This window comes from Centropristis striata, chromosome 2 (assembly GCF_030273125.1).
Source record: "Centropristis striata isolate RG_2023a ecotype Rhode Island chromosome 2, C.striata_1.0, whole genome shotgun sequence".
NCBI classification, from domain to species: domain Eukaryota; kingdom Metazoa; phylum Chordata; class Actinopteri; order Perciformes; family Serranidae; genus Centropristis; species Centropristis striata.
The window spans coordinates 24,515,375-24,535,481 of record NC_081518.1 but is presented as its reverse complement, the minus strand read 5'-3'; the positions used below and the strand labels follow the sequence as shown (position 1 = coordinate 24,535,481).

Genomic DNA, 20,107 nt, shown 5'->3' with positions numbered 1-20,107 from the left:
AATGTCAGGTTGAACTGACACAAAAGTCACACAAATTTCATTCTTAACTGCTGAGTCAGCTTTGCCACAAATCTGTTATGTATCACACATGGGGCCACATGTAAAGGTGGCTCGAATTAGACTAGAAAATGTCAGATTCAGTGTGTTTTTTCTTTTTCTTTTCATGCTGTTATTACCAAACCAAACTGAATCATTTTTTGGGGGGGAGAGATTATTTTTCTTTCACCAACAGTGTGAACATGGACTATTTTAATTCTAAACTTTAACATGTTTTTACTTCCATAAATGAATATTTTCAAGACAGACTATTACATCTGTTAAGATTTTATCTCATCTGGATCCAATACAGCCCGTATTCTATACTGCATATTGTGCTGCTATATTAGGTTGTATTTCATTCCAGTCACACAAATTAATTTTTTATGGCTTTATTATTGGCTATTGGCTAAATTAAACTGACCAAAGAATGCTTTGATTTGCTGTGGAAGGCCTTAATGTGTGACTGTATGGTACGTAACATAATCTTTTAATTTCTCTACCCTTATACTACCAATCTTGGGCTACAATACTTAATTTTCTACTTAATTTATGCCTGATTAATACTTAATATACATTGTATCTGCTATTACCCTATTTCTACAGGAACTGGTATTATGTCTGCGATCCTTAGCAGTGAGAATATGGTGACTTAATATAGTACTTATCTCATTTTTAATGAGGTGTCAACATATTGTATCTATGCGTTATAGTGTGTCTCCGGTCTTTATTAGTGAATGTAAAGTGACTTTATTGTATTTAATATGGTTCATGTCCAATGTAATCAGTAGCCTATTATATATGAGGTTTTTCCAGTGTGTGTGTCATAATGAATAATGACTTTACAGAGACTTTTTTGCGTTAAACTGCATGTATAAAGTTGCGGTGTAACTATATCTTTTCTATTGGAAGGTCTTGGATAAAGAAAAAAAAGAATGCGTCCACAGTGACCTTTTTGGACATAATTACATTTTAATATAAACCATAATATCCATCCAGTAACTATTTGTAAGTCTGTGGTACTGAATAATGGCTGTGTAATGACCTCATCTCAGTGCCATTACACCCCACTGTGGAAACCACTGCTCTGTCATTTGCCTCCATTGACTTAAGTGACAACAGAGAACCCCCCTCTTCTTCTTCTTCTTCTTCTTCTTCTTCTACTCCTTCCCCTTCTTCTCTTATTTAGCCCACATTGTGTAAGTCAGAGGAGAGTAAAGCAGAATGAGAGGGGCAAGATAAAATTTTCCGAGCTGTGGGGGTGAAGCACAAACAATTTACTCATGCCTCCAGATGCTGTCTGAATTTATCCTTTGATTTGCTGACCACCAGCCTCTCTTTTAAAAAGACATTGTAATTTAAGAAATGACACAACGAGAGCAGAGATTTTTGGAGGAGCCGATTTCTTGCAGAATAGGGTAGAAGTTAGACGGATTTTAAAAGATACGGCGAAAAAACAACAAATTGGTGAGAATTAATGGTTGCTGTGTATTTTATAAAACATGACTTGATACATATTTGTCATTGCGGCTAATTTACGCAGAATTTAGCTTAAATAAACCGCGGTAAACACAGCAAGCTCCCCCCCAGCTTGCAGTTGGTACAGCCCACAGCTCCTTTTGGTAGCCACAGCGTCAGGAACTTGAGCACAACATGTTGGAGACCATAGCCAGGCTGTTCCCCTCAGAGTTAACTTTTTAATCCCGGTTTTGTCGCGTTATCACACACAAGAGGAGGAGGCGGAGGAGGTCGGGGAGAGAAAAGACTCTAAAAAGTCAGTCATGGTATGAGGTTAGCGTGAAAGCCGGAGGAGCGTCTACTTGCAACAGAAGCCCGTTGATATTTAAACCGTGAGGAGGAGGAGGAGAAGAAGAAGGACAAGAGGGAAAAGGGAAAGGGAAGCCCGGAGAAAGCGAGAGAAAAGCGGGGTACAAGATGCAGCTGGCCGCGGTGCTGTGGGGCTCCCTGATAACTTTGCTGCTCAGCCAGAGTCCAGGTAAGAAAACGTCTGTTTAAAAAAAACCCTGCGAAGTGGAGCTTGAAACTGCATGTGAGCGTGTTTGGGAAGAGGTGAACTGAGGTATTATTTTTTGTAGCAGCGCCGGTGTTTGTTGATAGTTTGTTTTATTCCGTCCGTATCAGCTCTGTGGATTGGTTTGACTCGCACATTCAGACTGAGAAACTCCGCAGCCAAGTTTCCCCTTATTAGAGAGCGCAATTTAGGTGGCCAAAATAGAAACTGTAGTGGAAAATGTGTCTGAGCGTTCACTCTCTTTAAAAAAAAAATAAAAATCCTATTTGACAACATGCTTGTTGGAGTGTTGAAGCGGTGGTCCGAGCGCCCAGATCTGCTGCAGTTCATTTAACTTAAGAACATATTTCTTGCATTTTATAATTACTTTTGATACTTTGTATTCTAGAAGCATTTTTTTTGTTTGCACTCCGTACCCTGCTTATCGTGCATGCCTGCTATACGTGCTGTTGGAAGTACATGTGTTTTAGAAACTGGAGCGCGTTGATTAAATGGGTTTTTGGAAGGTTTTGTTACTGTTAATTTAGTGTTACATGCAGGAAAGGTTTTATGCCCTACAACAGGAGGGATGTGTGTACATGCCTGGTGTCCTGTCAGATGTCCACCTTCAGGCAGATTGCCGTCAGCCCTGGTTGATGAGGGAATAAAACCACACATCTTAAACCACTTGAATGCTGAGAGCATGAAGCATGAACTGTTCGAAACAGACTATGTGATTGATTTTTTGCTTTTGCATGGGTTAGAAGCTCGCAAAAAGTTCTGTACAGTTACTAAAAAATGCACTTGTCTCAGTTATGCAAGCGATTCATACTTAAAACAAAACTATGACCTTGGGATATGACAGCAATGTTGATGGATGCAGATTTTTTTTAGTTTTCATTCAGTTTGAAAAAAGAGGCAAGAGAACCAAGCACACTGCTTTCTACTGTGATTGCAGGTGAACTGGGTTGTTTATCTATGATAACCTACATCCTGAACCCCCGCCCCCAGCAGCACTTATAATAGGTCTGAGTGATTTCCACCTCCCCCTTCCTATGTTTTCTCTAACACCTTGTATTTACAACATGTTAGAACAGCCGCTGGAATGCAAAGACCCTACGTAAGCTATTCCTAAACACACACACATACACACACACAGCGGACTAAGCATTGTGCACACACACACACACACACACACACACACACACACACACACATACACATAGTCACACACTCGGGTGCTGTGCCCTCTGACCTGACATGAAAGGAGGATAGCAAAAATGATATCTGTAATTGGCTGGTTGGACCTCAAAAGGAGGTTGCTGTAATTGTGATGACTCCTAAATGTCACCAGGAGACCGTCTCCAAAATGTCAACCAGATAAGATTCAATATCCAATTGAAAACAAAAGCCCCCCCTGAATGATCCACATCCTATTTATAGTTGGGTCTTTCATCCTTTTCAGATATAGATATCAACGTTATCCCCCGCCTCCCCTCTTTTATCTGGGGCGGGGGGCCGTGCTCGTTTGATAATAGACTTGTTCTGTCATAAAGCAATTACGTCTGCCGGGGCCTGTATCATGTCTGAGACACATCGTGGTCTGTTGTGTATGAGTGTGAGCTGCTTCTGTTGGCATTTTCCATTCTGACACACAACATGTAGTTCAGCTGATATTGTTTTTGTTTTTTTAAGTTCAGTGCCTGATGAATTTAATTCCAATTTTCAATTAAAGATCTTTTTAATTTAACTGTTATAAATCCAGGAGTTCTAAATATAACATTTTCCCCAAAGAGTTTTTTCAGAGTTTTTTTATTTTTGTCAGAGTTGGAAATCATCTGAAATGGCATTTAAACCCTCATGTGACACTGACGGTCACACTAATGACATTATTTTAGGGTTGGTGGCTCTTAAAGATGGGATCTCATCCCACAGCTATCCAGTGGTTGGGAAACTCCAGGATACATCACAACATAGATATGTCTTTGAAAATAAAATGTTCAAAGCAAAAATGTAATTCCAGTGGGTCAAGAATTAAAACATTTATCATAAGAGCTCCAACCCTGACATATGAGCTGGTTATTTCCTAGACTCTTGTATTGTGATATACATCATGGGCTCATGGAAAAATGAACTAAGTGGTAAAAGCTATAGTTTCCAAGCTGTGTATGGTGAATGGTATTATAAAGACCAGCCGCCGGTCCCAGCTGACAGTAGATGACCCAAGGCTACGATTTATTACTCTGCCCGTCTGTTTGTGTGTGTGTGTGAGAGGGAGCGTCTCCACCATGTGTGTGAGGTCATGATGCCTTTCCTGGCTAAGTCTAGCCTCGCAGTAATAGGCTGAGTTGGTTTAATGGCGTGTTGGGGAGTGTGTTATACAATTTAATGATGTCGTCTGGGACAAAACGACCCCTCACCCACGCCTGCGATCCCCACTGAACCCTCCTCATTTACTAATCAACTATTGATTGGACTCCCAGGTTGAGTCAGAACCTCTGCTGTTGTTCCACTGAAGGCGTCACTGCACATTAGATCACACTTGTACTTACAGTAAAGCATCATTGACAGATAAATCAATAAAAAGTTCTACTTGCATAATGATCCTCCTGCTGCAGAACTGAGCAGGACTAAACTGAGACAGTGCTGCTGTATGAATCTGACAACTGGGCAGCCGTCCAAAAAACTCCTTCCTTGAGTGGGGTTGGTTGGTTGGTTGGTTGGTTTCAGCTTCTGCAGCCAAACAAAGAAGGAGAAGAGAAAAGGGATGATAGAAGATGATGCAAGGGAAAGAGGTGGGCTGCAATTATTTTTTATCATTTAAGAAAATGTCTCATGCAGTGTCCCAGACCTCAAGGCTACATTTTCAAATAGCTCCGAGTCCATAATGTCTTTTCTACTTTTGAAATGAAAATATAAACCAGATAAAAGCAGCATCACCTCGGTTTGAGTTGCTGAAAGTGGTGAATATTTGGCATTTTACTTGATAAAACGCAGAAATTAGTTTACTGCATTATATTGCAGCAGAGGCGGGTGACCTCACCAGAAATAAATATCGCCTTTGTGAATGAAAAAACATTGAACATCAGTGAAAAAATCAGAGCAAATGTCACATTTTATTTGTATAGCTGTTGTCAATGTCACCATCTAACAATTTATTAAAGTAGTCGTCAAGGATATTGAACACTTCTTTTGTTTAAAGAAACAAAGACTTTGGAGAAAGATGTCTGTATTTATTAAGGTAAGCCATTGAAAAAGCCTTGTGTGGTCTTGATACCAGCACAAATACTGAGGAATCATATTTTTAAACCATACAAATCCCTGGAGATAAGATATCTGTCAGATCTCTGCCTTGCCACCTCTAGCCAACTTTCTTTTTATTGTGAAATTGACTTTTTAGAGTTTAAGGGACGGAGAGAGGCGAGAATGTGGATTAAAAAGGGGAAGTAGTGAGTTTGGGCTTTGTGTTTGCTCTTTGGGGCAAGTTGCTGCCGGCCTTTTTGCCCTTCCCTGCTGCCTGCATCCCCTCATCAGATTGATTAGTCCCCTGACATTGCGCTCCCCATCCTGGACCAACACACACCCACACACACACTTTCACTAGTGGCCTTTACACAGCACCCGCAGGCGTGTTTTTTTTGTGTACCCAGCATGCATTAGAATTCTAATTTATGACATTGTCTTGCAAAATAGCTCCAACACCACATTTGATTAAGTGTCCTCAGAGTAATTGTGTTGGTATTAATGCTGTTGCAGTGTTGATATTACAGAATAACTCAGCCTACGGACAGATTTATAGCTTGCCACGAGTTGTTTTTGGTACAGATTCCACTCTGCAGGCGACGATACTTTTCTCCGACAGAGAAAGGTTGTTTTCGAGGATGTGGCCGTGGCTCAAGGTCTATGAAACGGGACTCCTTTGTCTGTACTCCTGGCAGGGTTTGATTGTTTTGGCATATATGCACATTCACCTTCCACTCTGGTGACTTTCTTGTCCAGTCTGGAACTATTGAGGGGCTTCAGGGGGAGGACAAGGGTGAAAGTTTCATTAATGGATCCGAGACTGGAGCTGCTGTGTTGGATGAGTGTATGTGATTTTTTTCCATCCTCAATGAATGTGTGTGTGCCCTCTGGTCTAGCTGGTTAGGTTGGTGTCAGCCAGGCTTTTGCTTTCACCAGGGGAAGGCAGACTGGGCCACCTGATACCCCCACTGTGCTTTGTGTGTCTCTGCTGAGGGGATGGAATTGCACCTCCAAGGTAGCCGTGAAGGTAACCTATGATTACTTGATTCGAAGCCCCCCCCCCCTCCAACATTCCCATGTGGATAAATGTCAGAGCCCCTCGCCCCCTCCACTCCTGTCCTCATGTTCCTCCACCTTCCTATAAATCACCTGGCTCTCTCCATGCGAGGCCGGTCTGCTCTGCTAGAGACCCCCGGGCGGGCTCTCGACTTTGGGGTCGTTTCTGATTTCAGAACATGATGCCACAGCCCCAGGGCCCATTTCAATTATGTTCACGGCACTAATATATGTCACAGATGTCTGCTTTGAGAGCACAAGAGCAAGCAAACAAAAACAAAGTCAACCACTGGCAGCCCTCAGTGCAGGGAGGAACAAATTAAATGGGCCACTGGTGGAAATCTGTGCCATTGTTTTAATTATGTTATTGTTTTCTTTCACACATTATAGGTATGATACTAGAGTTGCCACATGTGTGGGATTGTTTATTTCAATGGCCTGATGTTTGAGGGAATTTAAAGCTTTAGTTTCTTGGGCTTGGACCAAAAGAAAACCAAATTAATTAAGATGTATTTTTACATCTGGCACAGGGACAGCAAATTCAAACAAGCCTTCCAAAGTAACTCTGGCCCATTTACAGTTTTCCTGTTGATCAGTCAAAAAGCATTGGGTCTGTCTGCAGTTTTGGCTCAGGTTGAAGAGTAGGTTGCAATTAATTGTAGACTTGGTGGTTTGATCCCTATCCACATGGCAAAGTGTCCTTGAGCAAGACCCCAAACCCCAAATTTCTCCCAATGGTGGAGCAATTTGCCGTCAGTGTGTGAATGTGAATGACAGATAATGTGCGACATACTAGACTATTTCTCTTCTTGTCTGGACCTGGTAACACAACCAGCAACCTGATTTTCCATAAAACACGTATTACAAAATTGTTAGTCTCAGCTGAATGAACATTTCTTGTTTGAGCGCTCAGGACAAAGGAACTCCCAAAGACAGATTCCCATCAGCTTTTGATGATAAAGTTCTCTCTGAAACCTCAGGTAACATCAGAGATATGCCCACAGGGTACAAGTTTGTACAAGTGTTCTGTGATACTGTTACTATCAACCACCTTTAAAAAAAATGTGTTGCATGAAATTCAGGCCACGTCACCGTAGAGGTTTGGTATCAGAAGGGACGTTCGGCGTTTTTTAGGCCATGTATGAATCTGAGTTCCTCTGGGGTTGCAGATTATTGGAGACTGTAATAAACTCTGGTTCTCTGTCTCAGCGGGGGTCTGCTGTAGAGGACAGAAAGATAAGCAGGGCTGGAGACTCGCTGTCTGAGCACAACCAGGGGAGGGGGCAGGGACACAAAGACATTTTGAAGGACACACACTTGTACAGATCCATAGTAACTTAATTCTTTGGGGGCTTCACTCCTCTCTCACTGTGACTTAGGGGAAAAGCTCCTGCAGGGACGCTGATAAAATTCTGGCAAATTTGACACTGGAAACATCAGTGTGAAATGATTGTGGCTTCGGCAGATTTTTGTGATGAAAGGCCTCTTTTTTTGTTCCCAAATGTGGTTTCAGTCATGCGTTTCAAAAAGCCACTTATTCTTGTGTATTGTCTCGTAACCAAGACATCATGGGATCCTCTTTGGAGACAAAAGGAAGACATTTGTCTGATGCCAGTGTCTGTATGGGTTAAGTCTACTGAGTGGCGACATGGAATTTGTGCAGGGCCATATTTTCAGCGTGTCTAATGGCTTGATCTGCACAGCGGGCCACACACACAAACATATGGTTTGGGGATGACTTTTGTCTGTGGGCAGTAGAAACATCCCAACAATTTTTCAGCGCAGGACAGTTGCCCCCTTGTCATTTTTTCGGGGAGGGGGTATTCAATCCATCTAGGAAATGAATGGCCAGTTGAAGGTTTTATTTCTGAATAGACAGCAATGAATCATTACTAATATCCCTGCGTCGGATGATCATTTCTTAACAAGTGATGAAAATATCACCCGGATGTTTTTGTCAAGGTTGTTAGTAAATGGACAGAGAAAAGCTTTAAGAAAAAAAATTGATAATCAACTGTATATTGTTCTTATTATCAACACATTCCATGAAAAGATCAAAACCAGTGATGAATTGGTCCCTTGCCTTAACTAGAGCATAATCGATGTATCGATATGACTTATAATATCGCATGATATTGGCCTATCACAGACATATCAGTACCTAATTGTATTGGCTTATATCTTGTCTGATATGCACAGATATGAAACCTTTTTTCTTCATGATGTATAATGTAAAATGATGCCTCCTTAGATTTATATTTATTCTTAATTTTCTCATTTGTCACTTCCAGAATTGGTTGATTCATTGTAATACCTTGAACATTTACTCTATAATACATAAAATAATGTGAAATATTAGTTATTTGTTCAAGAAAATGTATTTGTGTACTTTTTCGCCTCAAAAATCTCATTGGTCGAGCTCTAATCTTGACTCATTCCCACACACACCATTGTTACAAGATACACACAGAATCTATTTGAATCTGCTGCTTAAAATAGTCCCCAGCAAGTCCTCAGTGTTTCACTGTTTCACTATTGTTTGTTAAAAACTAAAGCTCTCAGCTGCGTATCGGGTATAAATAACTACAGAGACAGACAGGCTTCTACAGTAACTTGACCTGGCCTCATTCAATATGCAGAGGTCATGGCTGTTTTTGTGTGTTTTTGTGTGCGTGCATACATGTGCTCATGCTTTCTACTACAGCTCACAAACAGCCTGCCTGCTCTGCAACCTCATGGAAGGTGAGAGAGGCATTTTCTGTGAATTGATGTCAGAGCTGTGACTGGTTTTTGTCTTTCTGCACAATATTTGTCACACACAAACATGGACACACACTTAATTCTTTCAATTAGTATTTGAATGTCTTTTTCAATGAAAAAAATATAGTTTGAGTAATAAACACTCACTGCCTGTAGGCTAAAATGTTTGTAGATTGCTTCTTCCTTCCTTTAGCTTCAATTCACAACAGCATAATTATTAACTCCTCCTCTGTTGATGCATAAGTTCCAAACAAGTGTCACCTCGTTAGAAAACTTGCATGATATGTGTATGTAGGTGGAGCTTTGTAGGTTTTTACTGTGGCTCTGGGTGACTTGAAATCCAATAACTAACTGTAAGTGGAGTTTGCTGCAACCTTTTTGGAGCCAGCCTTCAGATGCTGAGTATTTGATGCTCAGAGCATTCTCACATTGGATTGGATTCTGTTGCTTATGGTCACTGTCTTTAACTGTCCTGCCCACCCTCTCTGCACACCAGTGGTGGTCCTGTAGATGGGGGCCTGCAGCTGTCTCATCCCTCACCTCCAAAAGGTGCCTGAATGATGGCCCCTCACCTCCCTCAACATGCCTGTATGCACAAACAGCCTGTTCAGCCATATGCTCGAGAACACACACAAACACCCACAGCTTCCATCTCAAGCTTCAGATAAGAGAGTGTGATATGATTTGACTGAGACCCCCCGTACACTTAACTGAGTGCACTTCCGACTCAAACACATACTCCTGAGTGTCAAATCCTGTAACACGTCAACAAATCCTGTCTGTGCATTCACACTGTTTGCAATCTAATGGACTCAAGATAGAGCTCAAAGGCCTCATGTGTCCATGTAGTGAAGAATAAGGGAATCCTGCAGTCTTCCTGTTGTTGCTTCTTTGCCAGTTCTCCTGTTTAGCTGCTGTGAATGCATCATCTGATGTTGACTTGGGTGACTTTCCGATCACACTGCGTACAGTATGAGCACATGGTGTATCAGTGTCGCCTTTCCCTCCCTGAGGCTGTACAACTGCAGAGAAGCACCTGCTACGTATCTGATGTCCTATAGCTGTCGAAACCAGCAGGAAGCATGTTCCTCCACCTACGGAATTAAAAACACGCTAAAAGAAATCTCAGACACACTCACAAAAACCTGATTTAATGTGCAACCAACTTCCAAAGGCTACAGTGTCAATGTTTGGCGATGAAGATTAAAGTATAACAGAGGAGAACTGACTTTTCAGCTTCTGTTTTTGTCTGTATCCGTCATAAAACAACATGTACACAATTTAGTTGCAGAAAAATACACAGATCAAAAAATCTGGGGGTGCTCCACTTGTTTTCCTCGTCGATTTATGTATTGATTATTCTATTTCAAACAAGTTGTTTATTCTATAAAAGGGTAGAAGATGCTCATCACATTTCCCAGAGTAACATCTACAGATATCTTGTCATGTCTTATTAACAGTCCAGACACAAAGATAGTCTGTTTACAGTAAAAGAACAGAAAGACGAGCGAGTCAATTCAAGCTGGAACCAGATAATATTTGGCTTATACGACGACTTAAATATTCATGAATTTATCAAAGTTGTTCATTCATTTTCTGTTGATAGTTGTCTAATTTATGAATCATTTCAGCACTATAATGAGAACAACAAACAGGTATTCAATAGAATGTGTCAACAATGACAAAAATATAAAGCATAATGTGCTGATTGATGATCATATCCATGACTGAGAGAAGATGTTTATAACAATCATCCATTTTTATTAAAGTCCTTATTATTGTGCTTTTATGATCTACTATAAATTTGCTAACTTTGACATAGCATGAAACAATCAAGAGCCTATGCGTAAAACTACAGCATGTATAATACAGTGGTTCAGGATAAAACTTGCCTCTGGTTCATTACAGGCTGTGATGGAAATTGGGACACCATGCCATAAAGCTACTGTAACTGCTTGCTTGAAGAAAACTGAGGTGTATAATCACCCCACTTTTACTCTCACAGTAATTATCTCAGAGTGTAGCTGCTCATGTACACACACACACACACACACATATATACACACACAGAGGCGGCTGAGACTTCCTCGGGGCTCGTATGATCTCAGACCGTCTTTGCCCTTCTAGAGTGACATCTCTCACTTTTGTCCCCTCGATACTGACGCGCAGTGATGTCACCTGAAAGTGTGAGAGCTGTAACCTGACACACACCAGAGAGAGTGCTGCTCAGCTCGTCATTGATTCAGGTGAAGCACTGTACCTGTGTAATTCACACTTCATGCAGGGGGAAATGTTTGTCCCACATCATCCTTGTCTTCATGCTTCTTTGAATATTTCTCCACCCCCACTTTACTCTTTCTTCTTCACCATTTTCTTTCAACAGACCCTTACCCTATAGGCCTTAACTCAGCCTGTGATGAAGGAAATGGAGGTGGTAGTTGTGAAGGTGGTGAGGGTCTTTATTATACAAACAGCGAAGGGGCTTTGGAGGCCCCCTTTGAGGCGTGGAGCTGGAATGGGGACGCAACTGAAAGCGCTGCACTCCCTAATGAACTCGAGTGGCCCATAGAAGCGGGGCCTTTTCACAGAAGCCAAGGAGGACAAAGTGTCAAAACAAGCCCAGCCCCTCTTCGTTCACAGGGGCTAAACGCCGCCTTTTGACTCTGTGGAGTGTGGGCATCTGAAGGGGAGGCCATGAGGAGAAAGGAGGGGGAGGCAGAATGTACTTGTTAAAACAATGGCCTCTTAAATCAAGCACCCCTCCTTGCCTCTCTTCTTCTCCTTAGCTTCTCTGCTCCCGCCTCCCTAACCCCCTCCTTGTATCGCCTCGACTTCCAATTAGACCTACTCTTGCACAAGCAGTTGAAAGCCCTATATATCGCAGGGGCCTCAAAGGAGAGGCTTTGGAGTTGCGTCTCTGTAGCAGTGTTGCCTCTATGAAAGGCCTTAGTATTCAGAGGAGAGCCCTGTTTGGGCTCCTAAAAGCACTCAATCTGCCACTGGGGACTTGTGTACCATCATGTCCCCTCTACACTCCCTTCTTCCCTCTTTCTGAGCCACTCCACCCCCTCCATTCCTTGTTTCTGCTTCTCCGTCCCACACTCGGCCAAAACTCTTTCTTCTGTTTGTGACCCCTCCGCTGCTCCTCCATGCTTGGCTGCTCGCGGGGCCGGGCAGGAGCTGTGCGCGGCCGGGGCCCGAGCACTCGCTGCCTCCCTCCCCTTAGTTGTTTAGCCATGGATGAAAAGCGGAGACAAATATGTCTGTGGTTCAAAGTCCATCCCGGCAATTACAGTGACTGATTAAAGAGTTGGCCTACACAGGCAGCTATGTATAATACTACAACTCCCACTCAGTGTTTCATAACAGCACCTTCAGAATAGAACTGAGCTCAGCAGTGCCTGATAAGGGCCCATGGCTGGCTGAGTCCACTGTTTACGGCGCACTGATCGAGAGTTGGTGCCATAAAAGGGGCCACGATTGTTTTATGGCCAGACTTTATAATAAGCAGAGCAGACAGTCTTGTCAAATGATTCCTGTGAATTAAACTGACTTAAAGGCTACAAGGGTGAAAGAACAGCTGAGGGATCAATGACTGGTCTGCTGCAGCAACAATCAATCGGTCACCAGCGATTGCATTGTCTTTCCCCATTTCATAATAAACGGCATACACATTTTTGATAACAGGCTTGACAAGGACAAAATGTTAAGATAATACTAGAATTTGCATTTGGCAACATTTGTGACATTTAAGATAAGATTTTCCTTTATTAGTCCCACACTGGGGAAATTTCAAGAATTACAGCGTGAGTGTGATATATAAATAACAATAAATGGTAAACAAGCAGTTTAAACTATATAAGAAAGGTATTATAAATTAACCAAGTAAAAAAATATAAAAAAGTACAAAAAATGTACAATTTCAACAAGTAAAAATATAGAAAATAATTTTATTATAATTTTATATTAAATGACAATCTAGAAATATAAGAAAGGTATTAATAAACAGGTACATTTTTTTTTTTTTTTACAATTTCTTAAAGTAGAAATATAAAGTATTAACATTAAAATAAAAATCTAGAAATATAAGGAAGGTAATGAAAATTGAGCATGTACAAAATCTAAAAAAGTATTACCAATTTACAATTTAAGCAATTACAAATATAAAAAGTATTAACATTTTATATGCTGAATTAAAAATCTAGAAATATAAGAAGGGTATTAACAATTATACAAGTAAAAAATATAAAAAGTATGAAAAAAAATTACAATCAAAACAACTAGAAATATAAAAAGATATTAACATTTTATATGCTCAATAAAAAATCGATTAATTGAAAAAAAAAAAGTTAGATAAATTAATATAGCAAATTAACTTTGTGGCCTATGCTGGACTGGCCAGGATGTTGCGTCATCCTGCCTGTGTTTGCTCTGAAATTCACATCTGTACCATCTGTACCATCTCGCCAAACAGCTCCATCAGGCTGGCAGCACTGGAGCTACGCACGACAAACAAAAGCTGTTTGATGTTGTTTATCTCAAGGTTGTACTCAGATGTTTGATTTACTTTGGACTTCCCTGTCATCATCACAAATGATCTTAAACGCAGGAGTGTAATTACTATAAGGGGCTATTTCACATGTCAAGGTAAACGTAAGCAGTGTTTGCATCGCTGAGGTTCTTTTGAACTCAAATACCTGCTGTCAGCACCGAATAGCTGAAACTCAAAGTATGACGCAGATTTGATGATGTGTGTTGGAGAGATAATCCTTGATTGCAGAATTTTTTTGTTTTGTTTTGATCCTAATCATAGATTTCTGCCATTGTGAAGTCCAGTTTATAGGCATTTCATGATATGATGCTACAATGTTGGAAAATAAAAGTCAGAAAACAAAATAAGCAAACAATGTTGTGTTGCTTTCTACTCGTACATGTTTTTGGAAAACTCCAATAGTTGGATTCCAACATTAAAGTGAGGGCATTTTTAAAAAGTGTTTAAAAAATGATGAAGAAGCAGCGGATTTGCTGGAAGGGAGAAAAGAGAATGAAAATGAAAGGAGGATGAATAATGAGTGGGACAGTGTTACACTCACTTTGCCTGAGGATTGTAGTAGCCACTCCCAGGGGCCACAGTTAGTCTTTATGCCTTCAGGCAAAAACTAGAGGAAGATAATAACAACAACAAAACTCTCCACCAGAACCGAGGGAACCGTCTGCCTGGACTGAAGTGAACTGAAGCGGGCCGCAACAATACTCTGCTGAGAGTCGGCACTAATTGGGTCAGCATGATTTTCCACTTTTGTTGCTAGGTGGTTGATCTATGGGGCTTCTATTCTGAGCAGCACCTACTTAAGTTATTGTATCGGCCATCAAGAGACGAATCCATCTATGTTGGGCAAAGTCCATCGTCACACATCGTCCTCATTTTCATTTAGCCCACATTTTTTTTAGAGAGCTTGATCCAAATCACAGTCATGGCCCAAACTGGGTTCTTTTAAAGGCTTGTTCCACTTCTTTTGTGATTTTTGTTTTGTTTTGCATTAATAGCATTTAACGGGGAGGCCTTGGCCTTGTGTGTCCGTTCTCTTCCGTTGACACAGATGGCAAAGACACCACAAGCTTATATGGGGAGAACTAACGTAGGCCTAGGGCTGGGCGATATGGAGCAAAAGTCATATTCTGATATATGTAGGTGGAACATCGATACAATATATATCCAGCTATTTTATTGCAAAGTGAGGGCAAATGTTCGGTCAAAGCCAAATATGACATGTCATAAGTAGTTTACCTTTTTTTTTTATTAAATCAAAGCTCCATGAAGTCCACATTTGAATAAAATATATCTTAAATAAAAATAGCCTATGAAATAAAATAGGCCAATCTTTTTCATTAAAAAATATATTTATATGAGAAAAGTATAACGAATATTACAAAATAACTAAATATGACAAACCCTAGTAAGGGTAGCATTTATATATAAAATACATTTTTAAACTAAATTGATATATGCAATATGGTCTAATTCCATATCACATTTAAACATATATCTATATATCTTTTATATCGATAAATTGCCCAGCCCTACATGGCCCCACTGGATTGTGGGTCATTCGGAAATGTGCTTAGTAGTTTCCCTGTAAGATAGTTCATACAGTTTGTCAGCATTTCTGTCATTGAGGAGAGAAGCCCTAGTTTAGTAGTAAGGTTTGACCTTTGTTGAAGTCATATGTTTATTTCTGCTATTTTCTCACAAAAGACAAAGACACAAATCTTGAGCATCAGGCTGCCCAAATGGCTCTCATATTGCTTTATGTTGGTGGCAGATGCTGAGTGCGTTCATTGCTCTCCAGTAGTGACTGGGGATAGAGCAGGCAACGATATTTTAGTCCAGACTGGAAGACTGGTGCTGCGTACAGATCCTGTCCAGGTGTTAGCCTGGGAGGGAGAGGAAATCTGGGGCACAGTTAAATCAGAGCCAGGCCTGGACCCAGCCCTGGAAGCTGGGACAGCATGCTGGGCTTGGACAGGCCTATTGAAAACTCTGGTCAGTGTCCAGACCGGCCTGTTCATTTTCACCGTTTCACTATCCTCTGTAGTTGGATGTCTTCATTTTCATTCACATACCACATAAGAGCCCAAACTCTGTGCTGCAATAGTAATGAACAGCATATGGAAATGCAGAAACAACATAAACAACTACATGAATACATTTTCATTTTGAATCCAATAAGGAAAAATTAATTGGACAGGTAGCCAGCATGTTAGACAGCACTGTTGTCAAAGGCTGGTTAGAATTGCATGAATATTGATTGATGCAGAGCAAGTAAGGCATCTGTCAAGTTTGATGGATCTTTATCATATAGGAGTGATGAATGTGACAATGTATGTTCTGGTGAGAGAGCCAGATGTCAGCATTAGTTGTTATTGAAAATACATTTGAATGCCTGCAGCTAAAACAACTCAGCAGTTTTAATTATAAGCCCAATTTGTATGTGAGAGCCTCGATATAAGGTGTAAATTAGGTTGAAGCATAATGTGATAGTTCGCCATCTGCGGATGTGACCTTATCTCTCTTACCAGCCGGTTTACTGTTAGATATGTAATTTCCTGTTAGGATGGCCTGGGGTCTGTGAGGTTCAACCTACAGGAGCATATCTGAATGCCTGATGTAACTTGCTTTACACATCCGCTCTCCTGTGTGTACTATACTATACATAGACGGCAGCTACGGCACACTTACAAATACCTCCTGACAATGTCAGTGGCTGGCCTCTCTGACTGCCTCTCCTCCTGCGGGCTACTTTAGATGCTCGATTGATTGCTGTAACCTTGGCAGCCAGTAGGGAGGCAGGGACGCACTATAGAGCAGCGTTCATAAAACACAGTCGCTTCTGAAATTGCTCATTTAATAGGGATGCTGTGTGGGCTCAATGCTTTAGAGAGCAGTGCACGGGGCTCTAAAAGCATATTTCAAGGCTTTTTGCTCGTCCTCTTGCCTTCCCACTCGGTGGTGAAGAATTCATTTTATATCCATGTTTAGGGTATCGTTCAGGGTCATGGTTAGGATCAGAAGTAGCTGAATTTTTTCCCCCAGCTCAGTGAATGTATTGTTTGAAAGAATTGGTATAAATTCGGTGGGAGCACAGTTGTCCGGAGCTGTACTGTGCTTCCCTGCTGCTTTCTCAAGTACAGAGATGAGTCATCTTGGTGTTGGACCAGGAAAGGAAAGGTCACAACTTGTGGCTTTCGGGTATCAGAGGTGTCTCCTTCCTTTCACACAGTCATTCATGGTAAATCCTTGACAGGTGCCGCAGCTTTACGTGAGTCTCTCCATGCTACATGGATTTGGCACTGTTGTGAGCGTTTTCATGTTGTGGGTGTGTGTGTGTGTGAGACAGGTGCCAGGGTGCAGTCAAGTTGCCCAGCAGTTGCAGCAGCGGGCTGAAATAAAAAGGTTCAGCTGGCGCCTGGCGCCCATAGTGCTCTACTCAGATATGTGCCTCTGGCTGTGTGCCACACACACACACACACACACACACACACACACACACACCAACCACTCAGCTAACCATGTTGAATGGACACACATGTACTACCAAACAATCACACGCACATCTTCCTCTGCTGCTTTTCCTTCCTCTCTGCTGCCACAGCTGAAGCTGGCACCCCTGGCTCTGCTGTCACCCCTGGGGGTTCAGGTAGACACCGTCATCAGGCTGAGTGGTGCCAGCTAGCTTTATAATTGGATTTAGTGTTGGCACTCTTCTGTCCCCCCCCTCAGCCGGATAGCATTGATTTATGAGGGAGCCCTGGGAGACTGTATGTGACCGAGCCCAACAAGCATCGCGCCGCACTGAGGCTTTGTTCCTGCTGTTAGCTTCACCTCTGTCACTGAGCCGAGTGGTGCCGTGAATATCTGGAAACACACTAACTGCTAATTTAGATTAGTACGCGTGATATCACCTTATTACGTCTCCTTATCTGATAAGCTGATTAAAAGTCAGTTGCATTTGAACTTCTGGTATTGTTTTTGTTTGGTGAACTGGGATCAGAATTGGGGGGTGACTCTGTTTTGTAGCTTGTGTGTTGGTCTCATCAGCACAGCTAATGGAATTTGATAGAATCTTAAACCAGTATCAAAAATGCTTATCAAATCTGAATCTTTCCTAATCTTACATCAGCTCTATTTACGTTTAGCTTCAACAGCTTTTTAGAAACAAAAGTTTAAGAACTAAAGCTCAAAACTCAAAGTTTGACATAGAATTCTCAACACATTGTAATAAATAATACATTTTCTCTCAAGCTAAATTTCTCTCTCGTAGAAGAAGAAGGAGAATCTTAAATAATTGACAAAAGGTTCCTTCGACTTCTTCTAACCAGCCTGGAAACCAAATTCAAAATGGAACCAGCTACCACAACTCAATCCTCGTCACCATCCCGGTGTCCAGTTGCAGACTGGATGCCAGGAAGGCTCTCACTTGCCCTCCAGTTACTGTAAACCCCACTACCCCCACCCTTCACTCAGCCTTTCTCAAGTGTAGGGTGTCAGCACCTTGCTCCCTCCTCCTGCCTCAGGGATTTTGGGTTATGGTTATTCTTGGCGCAGGAGTGTGCTCGGTTCACTATCGCACACCCTTGCCCCTTCCCCACGATAACCCTTCTTTCCACCCTGCATCAGATGACCTGTTGCCCTTCAGAGGAGGACAGGGAGGTTATGTGCCTCCAGGACTCACAAACCGAGACCGTCTGACCACTTAACCAACATAGAAGCAGTCCTGGAATGCAAACAAACACTCCCATTACCCTTGAACTGCCTCTGACCTCGATTTGTGTTCAGGAAGGGAGAGACAGTCGGGATAATGGGTGGATGCTGTACCTGTCATCCACCTTCTGGAGTAGTTTCTCTGGATAGAAACTGGAGTTTGTCCTTCACCTGGTCCAATGTGGAATTAAGTCAATTATTTAATATCGGTTTGCTACACAGCTCTTAGTCCAACACAGGAACACAAAGTATAAAGGTGTGGTCAGATGGGACTGGCGGGAATTAAGGCTTCTGGGCAATGCACACTTGATACGTATGTTCAAAAAAACTTGAACTGGCCTCATGATATTGTAATTCATCCTAACTTTACTCCAACTAAGGCCCTGTTAAGATGGAGGCGATCTGGACAGAAAAAAAACATTCTCACTTTTTATTCCGTGTTTAGACGAGAGTCCTTAGGGGGAAATCTGTGTGCATATGGTGACACAAAAGTCTGAAATTCAATGTAGTATGCAGCTAGGTGGCTAGGTGGTACTGTGAAGCACTGCCACACAACACCACCAACACCACATACTTTTGAAAATGAGTATTGTATCCGGATACAACGTTTTAGTACTTTTTGAGTATCGATACTTTTGACAACCCTACTAAAAACGCAGTCGCCGTCTAAGCGAAAGGCACATCTGATAAAATATGTTGTCGTTTTCACCCGAGAGCGTGTCATATAAACAGGCCCTAATACTCCACCCAAAATCTTATTGTTTCTTTACCCTAAATGTTCACAGATTGAAAAGTGACCATAATAACTTTATTCTTCACTGAGAATGAAGGCTGAGGAAGATGGCTCCCAGTGCACAACCTTGTCTGAAACAAAAATCACCTTAAAAAAGCGTCTAACTGGCTGACATGTACACAGACTGTATCTGCGGCCCATAAGGAAGCAATCCCCAAAAACCTCCAGAGATATTCCCAGTAGCAGGTCAAGTGACGGCATGCACATAAACTGTAGTTTTCCCATTTGCATAATTAGTTTCTACACTGGCGATCCCTCAAAGATGTCAGCCACTGAAAGGAACACTGAACCACTGCCAGTTGTGAGTCACATGACGGGAGGAAGCTCAGAGATAAGAGCGAGACAATGTCCAGGGAACGTCAAGTGCTGACCTCGTGTTCCTGATCAGTCAGACGGCTCAGGGCTCGCTGTTCTGCAACAGAGCCACCATTCAGTGCAGCGACAGACCGGCTAACTCAGTCACTGCCAGACTCTGCAGCCGCTGACACAGCTCTAAGACAAACACATGATGCACTTCTAAACAATCCTGATTCATTCAGACCCACTTAAAACGTGCACTGTGACAAAAAGGGCATGAACCCAAAAAGAACTTTAGCCTGAATGAAATTCTAGCTTATTTCTTCTATCTGCCCAAGGTTTTAATTGTACATTTGCCCATCCAGTGCTCCTACAGCTGCATTAACTCAACTGCAGCATTGACAAATACATGAAGAGGTCATGTTCAATGTGACAGATAAAATATTTGCAGTTTCAAGTCTCTGCAAGTTGATTTTTCATTCAGCAGCTAAAAGTATTGAAACGACCTAGAAAGTAATTAGAAGCTAAGAGGCTAAAAGCCAGAAAAAAAATGATTTTCTTGATTTTTTTCTTCCCCATTGGTTCCTATAAGGGTTAAAGGAAATGTTCTATTTCCACCCTACGACACTCCCACAATCACAACTTATTC

General features: G+C 41.7%; 1 protein-coding gene across 1 annotated transcript in view; it reads left to right on the top strand.

Annotated features, from left to right (window-relative positions):
* Window positions 1–1,766: 1,766 nt before the first annotated feature.
* lrp4 (low density lipoprotein receptor-related protein 4) overlaps window positions 1,767–20,107 on the top strand; it is a 122,801-nt gene continuing 104,460 nt past the window's right edge. The window contains exon 1 of the mRNA XM_059348517.1: window positions 1,767–2,032. Within this exon, the coding sequence (XP_059204500.1) occupies window positions 1,972–2,032 (61 nt within the window). The 5' untranslated portion in view covers window positions 1,767–1,971. The remainder of the gene's footprint in view (window positions 2,033–20,107) is intronic.